At 42.8% G+C, this 8249-nt stretch overlaps 1 protein-coding gene across 5 annotated transcripts in view; it reads left to right on the forward strand.

Annotated features, from left to right (window-relative positions):
- Positions 1–258: 258 nt before the first annotated feature.
- Positions 259–8249, forward strand: part of LOC109931382 (zinc finger protein 623-like) — a 14549-nt gene continuing 6558 nt past the window's right edge. For 2 of the 5 annotated variants that reach the window (XR_007262726.1, XR_007262725.1), the window contains exons 1-2: positions 329–378; positions 1253–1442. Coding sequence is in view for 3 of the 5 variants with exons in the window: in XM_048600526.1 (XP_048456483.1) it covers positions 5651–6613 (963 nt within the window). In the remaining 2 variants the exon portion in view is untranslated. The other 3 variants (XM_048600526.1, XM_048600527.1, XM_048600528.1) reach the window with 3 other exon arrangements.

The following is an 8249-nucleotide window of genomic DNA, read 5'->3' on the forward strand; positions in this document are numbered from 1 at the left end:
CTCCCATCCCCTCCCCCATTTCTGAAGAAGGGTCCTGAAACGTCAGCTTTCCTGCTCCTCTGATGCTGCCTGGTCTGCTGTGTTCCTCCAGCTCCATACTGTGTCATCTGTGACTCCAGCATCTGCAGTTATTGCTATCTCCACGTGAGTGATGACAGCTTTGGTTCAATAGGAGCACGGGGCGGGTCTGGAGGACCCGATGGAAGCGGTCTATCCTCCAACCAATCGAAGCGAATAAGATGCATGAGGCGTGAAAATCACGTGATCGTCTTTGTCTTGGAGTGCAATATCTCTGCGACAGAACGTTGGCTGTTTACGAAAGGTACAGTACGCAGTGTAAAAAGGAAAATGACAAAAAGCGGGAGGGAAATATTGCCGGTATGGACTGAGAGGTTTTAATAACAGTTGATGCACGTCAGAAAACATAAATTTTAATGTGCCGGCCCCGTGTTTGCAGCAAACGGAAAATCGGTTGCGGACCTGAGGCTGCGATAGGCCTGGGTAATCGCCATCATCTTTATTAGGGGTAATGATCCTCGGGACTCATGCCGGATCGCCATCTTTATAGGTGGCAATCTGCAATGGAACGCATGCGCAGCCTTTCTTGCTTGGGAGAAGGGGAGGATTTACACAAGAGAAATGTTTGTTTTTTTCTGGATTTCTTTCCTGGAGTGTGAGACACGGCGTGTATTTCCCGGGAAGGACGTTTGACGCTGGCGGAGTACTGGCTTCAGGCAGTATAATTGCTGCAGTTACACGTTAGATACTTAGTGGAGGAGAAATGACTAAAACGCGTTAAGCGCTTCATGTTCAAAAACAAAGTTGCTGGAAAAGCTGAGTAGGTCTGGCAGCATCTGTGAAGGAAAAAAAAACGTTTCGGATCCGGTAACCGTTCCTCAGAACTTCATGTTGTCTCACTGTAGGAAGTCCTGCTTTAAATATTATGATCTATTAAAGCATATCCGTTTGTCCAATGTTCGTATGATTGGGATCAAATCACTGAAACTGCTCTGATCACCCTTGTGCTCCTTGGACAAATGTTAATATCTGACTTCCTCAGTCTCTAATAATGGGTGTATTTTACCTCTACATCTTTCTGTGTTGGGGAGCGGGGTGATTTGAGGAGGAGGATTTATACATAACTAACAGAAACCGAGAGAAATGTTTACCTTTTCCAGACAATCTTGCGGTGTTTTCTAGATTTTCTATCCGGGGCTGACAGTTATTTGTCTTTTGTGGATTCGTTTTACAGGATATTAATTGAGAATAATTTGCAGACCAGGATCGCAAAGCAAGTTCTCCAGTAAGCGGAGTGATCGGGATCTGAATATCATTGACACTTAACTGTGAGAGGAAAGAGGTTTGACTGTTCTATCCGTGGGAGAATATTCCTGGTAACTTGAAAGCAGGATATTCAAATTTTTGGTTAGATCACCCCTGGGGTAAGTGTTCAGTTCTATACCCTGCAGCTGAGAAAGGAAATATTGGCCTGAGAGGGGCAGATTTATCCAAACAACACCTCATCTTTTTGAAAGAACTGTCATATTTAGTCCCAACTGCCCACTTCATGATTTTAACCTATAAGTTCTTCATTCTTGAATACCTGCAAACTTCCTTTTAAAATTCCTTATGGGCTCAAATTCCAGCACCCCTTCAGGTGGAATCTTCCAGATCCTGACAACTCTATTGATCCTGAAACTGCTGAAGTCTGTGTTGAGTCCTGAGGGTTATAAATTACTGCATTTAAAGTGGAGACACTGTTCCCTGAGCTCCCATTGAGCTGCATTGAAACAGTATGGGAGGCTGAGATCAGAGTGGGTGTGAGCAGACAATGAAAATGACAAGGCTGCACTGTGAGTGCTGCTTGGCTAAATGAGAGTGCTTTGGACTCGGGTGAAACAGAGAGAAAGTGAAGCTGAAAGATTGAGTGTGATGCTCAGTCTCAGTTTGGGCAGTTCAGAAAGTCTCTCAGTCCTAACGGAAACAGCCAATTGATAATTGATACCATAGAGAATTTTCTTACAGTTTTTAAAGTATATATTAGCTTAAATAAAGTTAGGGGCTTTTGATTATAATAGTAATGTTTGAAATGAAGGGGGAGGACCTAGCTTAATTAAATTCTCTTTAAGGCAGAAACTGGCTTAATCTGGAGGGAAGTCATAACAGAAGACCTCAGATCCGTGGTGTGCTCCTCTTGCACAATGTGGGAAATAAGGGACGTTTCCAGTGTCCCTGTTGGCTATGTGTGCAGGAAGTGTGTCCATCTGCAGCTACTGGTTAACTGCTTTTCAGAGCTGGAGCTGTGGGTGCACTCAGTATGGAGCATCCATGATACTAAGAAGGTTGCGGTAGCACTCTCAACAGATTGGTCACACAGCAGGTGAAGATTACACAGACAGCAAGGGAATGGGTGACCATCAGACAAGTAAAAGGATCAGGAAAGAAGTGCCGGAGTCCCTAGTGGTCATCCCCTCAAATAGATATACTGTTTTGGGTACTGTTCAGGGGGGTGGTGGCTGGCCACTCAGGGGAAAGCAGCATCAGTCAAGTTCATGGCACTTGGGGGGTGACTCTGCTGCACAGAAGGGGAGGAAAACGATAAACATGACTGTAGAGACAGGGGATTCAATAGTAAGGGGTACAGAGAGACATGAATCCAGGACGGTATGTTGCCTCCCTGGTGCCAGGATCAGCGATGACATGCAGCAGCTTCAGGACATTCTGGACTGGGAGGGTGAACATCCAATTGTCGTGGAACATATAGGTACCAATGACATAGGAAAACAAAGGGAGGAGGACCTGAAAGCTGAAGATAAGAGATATATTAAAATACAAGATCTCAAATGTAGTATTGTCAAGCTTATACCCAGTGCCACATTGTTGTAGGGAGAAACATGAAAGAGGAGTTTTGTGTTGTGTTCAGTAGTACAAGCGACCTTTATTCAGAGCTCTGTTACCGCATGTGTGGGAGAGGCCAGAGTCCACTCCAAATCTGGCTTTCACGTGAGGCCTAATTCCCCTCTTAAATACAGCTCAGATTGGAAGAGTGGACAATGACACTTGAACTTTCCCTGGCTGATCGTAATATTTTTATTCCTTTCACGAGATGTTATTTACATGCAATATTGTTGTCATTGTTAGCCACACACCCCAAATCAATATATCCAATCCAGTAAGCAAACAATCGTGGACAACACTATGTTCAGTCCTAAACCCTCCCATAATCTCCTGAGGTTAGCCAGAAAACTACTCCGTCTGTCTTTGGGACCTTACAACGCTTTTGACAGTTATATTCCTCCTCAGACATTTGCCAGCTGCACCACATTTTTTGCCAATAACCGAAATAGTAGCTTATCACTAAGAACTTTTCCAAATTCTCTACTAACTGTAGTATGGATTATTAGGAATTGTGATAAAGTCTTTTAAACTCAACTCTGATATAAAGTAACTACAATTCTGTAATACAGTTGACAAATTGCGAAAAAAATCCCTCTCTCACTTCAGCTTAAGAGCTCAAACAAACAGTGTTTCTGACTTGCTGCTGCAGTTTACAACCCCAACTATTTGCATGCTGTAAATGAATTTTAAACTGAAGTTTTATTTTCTACTCTAATTGCTTTCCATTACTTTTTTTTTAATAAAAAGCATCTATGCGAATCCCACTGATGAGGGTGAAATTCAGTCACTTTAGAACTTTACCAAGCCATTAAACAAAACTTGTTTAGATTTCACAAATAACTAGGGCACTGACCATATCTTCACTTTGGATTTTGTAATCTATCTTTGTCACTCTTCCCTTGATCTTTCGATGTAAGAATTTATTCAAATTATCCACATCTACATTTCAATTGTTTTGTCTCTCTGCAGTCCTGACTTCTCTTTTTACAACCTTTTTTTGCCCCTTCCTGTGCTGTTGGTCTTTTAGAGGTTGTGTTTACACCATTTATTGCTTTGCCTTCCCTAATGATGCAGTGAGCTGCTTTTACTGCCCACGAACATTTGCTCAAGGAATTCAACTAACCCTTTCACATTAATTGGTTGTTTGCATTTCTGATTACAATTACCTAAATGGTTCAGAATGCTGGAGGATCAGACTTTTCCTTCTACTTTTTATTAAGTAACAAACTTGCGATTGTGGCTGAACCAGGCCTTTAAAAAATGCCTCTTATTAAAGTGCTTATGTGTTTTGAACTGCCTGTTTACAGAAAGTAAATTCCCTAATGTTCCTTCTCAACAGGACTCTTTTATGACCCCCACAGGACCTTTCATGATCTAATCCAGTAACAGTATGAGCTGCTACAATGCACGTGCTGATGAAAGCAGGAATAAGAGGACAGATGAGATGAATGCATGGCTGGAGAAATAGCTTAAAAGGTTTAGATTCCTGAGGCATTGAGACTGTTTCTGGGGAAGGTAGGACATGCACAAGCTTGACCAATTGTCCTGGGCAGAGCTGGGACAAATATTCTTGTTGATGCTTTTGCTAGTTCCATTGGTGAGGATTTAAACTAGTATGACAGGGGGATGGGAACCAAAGTATAGGTTTAGACGTGAAAGACTCAGATCAGCAAATGGGACATGAAATTAGTTCATGATAGCGGCTGAAAGATTAAAAGAAAGAAGGATTAATCAAGGATCAAATCTCTCTCTTCATACATCAGTCCTGAGATCCCAGGAATCGGTCTGGTGAACCTTCTTTACGATCATTCAGTAGCCAGGGCATTCTTCCTTTGGAAAGGAGAACAAAGGTGCACACTACTCCAGGTGTGGTCTCACCAAGGCCCTTATAGAAAGATATCCCTTTTCCTGTACTCGAATCCTCTCACAATGAAGGCCAAAGTATCATTTGCATTCTTCACTACTTGCTGCTGCCTGCTTCCTAAAAGAGAGAATCAGAGAGAAACACGGAACAAAATGGGGTCAGACACTCGGGTAAAATTGTCGAACACACTGTCCCCATTGTATCTGTGCTGGTCATCAAGCACCTATTTAAGCTAGGCCCATTTTCTGGCACTCGGTGTGTAACTTATATTGCAGTGCAACGGATGATCATCTAAACACTTCTTCAAGATTGCAATGGTTCCTGCATCTGTCACCATTTCAGATGCTGCCGGACTGGCTGTGTATCTCCATCATTTTCTGTTTTTATTTCAGATTTTGGGTATTTTGCAGCTTATTCTTAGTCCTTCAGAGGGATCAAAGGGTATGGGAAAAAAAACAGGAATTGGATTCATTTTCAGATGTATAAAATGCCTCTCCTTCGTGTCTGTCCAAACTCTATATCTTTTTGTAGTTTTGGGCAAACACTGACTTTCCCTTCCCTGAAGGACATTTATGAACCAGTTCAGTTTTACTGATAATCCAGCAGTTCCTCTAAGTGTTGGATCCACAATTGACCAGATTAATTTCTGAGTTTCACAATCTTTGTGTGTGTTCTTCTGGTTTCTCTCTCTCTACTTTTTATTTTCTGTTTGAAATTTTGATTGCATTTAGATAAATTAAACAAAACCACATCCAGATCTGACACTCAATCTGTTTGTCGTAACCTAATTATCTCAGGATTTTGAACATTGAAGGAAAAAGCACTGTTCACACCAGGGAGCAATGCGTATTGTCTGTGTGTCGAAGAGTCTGTGAAGATTCATCTGAAATGTCCAAAGACCAGCGCAGTCACACTGGGGAGAGACTGTGGAAATGTGGGGATTGTGGGAAGGGATTTATTTACCCATCCCAGCTGGAAATGCACCAACGCAGTCACACTGGGGAGAAACCGTTCACTTGCTCTGATTGTGGGATGGCATTCACTCAGTCAAGCAACCTGCTGAAACACCAGCGAGTTCACACTGGGGAGAGACCGTTTGCCTGCTCTGTGTGTGGGAAAGGATTCGCGCAGACATCTCACCTGCTGAAACACCAGCGAGTTCACACAGGAGAGAGGCCATTTACTTGCTCTGTATGTGGGAAAGAATTTGCTTTGTCATCCAGCCTGTTGACACATCAGCGAATTCACAATGGGGACAGACTGTTCACCTGCTCTATCTGTGGGAAAGGATTCGTTTCGTCAACCAACCTGCTGAGACACCAGCGAGTTCACACCAGAGAGAAATCATTCACCTGTTCTGTTTGTGGGAAAGGATTCACTCAGTCATCCTCTCTGCTGGAACACCAGCAAGTTCACACCGGGAAAAGACCGTTCATCTGTTCTGAATGTGGGAAAGGATTCACTCGCATGTCCAAACTATTGGTACATCAGCGAGTTCACACTGGGGAGAAACCTTTCACCTGTTCTGAGTGTGGGAAGGGATTTACTCACTCATGCAACCTGCTGACACATCAGCGACTTCATACTGGAGAGAGACCATTCACCTGTTCGGAGTGTGGGAAAGCATTCACTCAGACAGTTCACCTGCTGATACACCAGCGAATTCACACTGGAGAGAAACCATTCACCTGTTCCAAGTGTGGGAAGGGATTTGCTCACTCAACCAATCTGCTGAGACACCAGCGAGTTCACTCTGGGGACAGACCATTCACTTGTTCCATGTGTGGAAAGGGATTCACTCAATCATCCAAACTGTTAACACACCAGCAAGTTCACCACAACCACATTTGAAGGATTTTGTTCTTACATCAAGGAATGAACTGTGATCTTTGGGCTGTTTGTACTGATGTCATTAGTCCCTGCTCAAAACTTGATCTTCTCTTGGGAAATAAGGTAGGGCAGGTGACTGAGGGGTCAGTGGGGGGAAATATTTTGGGGCCTATGATCATAATTCTATTAGTTTTAAAATAGTTATGGAAAAGGATAGACCTGGTCTAAAAGTTAAAGTTTTAAATGGGAGTAATGCCAAATTTGACACTATTATGCCCCTGAAAAGAACAGTAAGACCACCTATGTGTGGGAACGCACGAGATGGGTGAGATGTTAAACAAGTATTTTACATCAGTATTTACTGTGGAAAAGGATATGAAAGCTAGAGAACTTAGAGAAATGAATGTGTGTCTTGAAAAATTCCATATTATAGAGGAGGTGGTGCTGGATTCTTTACAAAGCATAACGGTGGATAAATCCCCAGGACCTCTTTAGGTGTATCCTCGAACTTTGCGGGAAGCTAGGCTTGCGATTGGGCCCCTTCCTCAGATATTTGCACCATTTACAGTCATAGGTGAGCTGTCAGAAGACTGGAGGTTGGCTAACCTGGTGCCATTGTTTAAGAAAGGTGGTAAGATAAAACCAGGGAACTATAAACTTTTGGTGAGCCTGACGTCAGTTGTGGGTAAGTTGTTGGAGGGAATTCTGAGGGATAGGATTTACATGTATTTGGAAAGGCAAGGACTGAATGGGGATAGTCAACATGGCTTTGTCCACAGGAAATTATGTCTCACTAACTTGATTGAGTTTTTTGAAGAAGTAACAAAAAAGATTGATGGCAGAGCGGTGGATGTTTTCGATATGGATTTCAGTAAGGCTTTTGATAAAATTCCACATGGTGGACTGATTAACAAGGTTAGATCACATGGAATCCAGGGAGAGCTGGCCATTTGGAAAGGCCTTTAACCCGCAGTGTGCTACAAGGATTGGTGCTGAGTCCACTGCTTTTTGTCATTTTATATAAATGATTTCAGTATTGGAGGAATGGTTACTAAATTTGCAGGTAACACCAAAATTGGTGGTGCAGTAGATAGTGAGGAAGGTTATCTCCGAATAGAATGGGACCTTGATCAGATGGACTGAGGAGTGGCAGATCAATTTTTATTTAAGTGTGAGGTATTGCATTTTGGTAGGTCAAATCAGGGCAGGCCTAATACACTTAATGGTTGAGTCCTGGTGAGTTTTGTTGAATAAGGAGACCTTGGGAAGCAGGTTCATACTTCCTTCAAAGTGGAGTCACGGGTAGACAGGAAGGTGTAAAAGGTGTTTGATATGTTTACCTTTATTGGTCAGTGCATTGAGTATAGGAGTTGAGATATCATGTTGTGGCTTTGAAGGACATTGGTTAGGCCCCTTTTGGAACACTACATTCAGTAATGATTTGCCTGCTATAGGAAAGATGTTAAACATGAAAGGGTTCAGAAAAGATTTACAAGGATGTTGCCATGGTTGGAGGGTTTGAGCTTTCGAGAGAGACTGAGTAGGCTCGGGCTATTTTCCCTGGAGGGTCAGAGGCTGAGGGGTGACCTTATAGACGTTTATGAAATCTTGAGGGGCATGGATAGGGTAAACAGCCAAGATCTTTTCCCTTGGGTGG

This window comes from Rhincodon typus, chromosome 8 (genome assembly GCF_021869965.1).
Source record: "Rhincodon typus isolate 14 chromosome 8, sRhiTyp1.1, whole genome shotgun sequence".
Lineage (NCBI taxonomy): Eukaryota > Metazoa > Chordata > Chondrichthyes > Orectolobiformes > Rhincodontidae > Rhincodon > Rhincodon typus.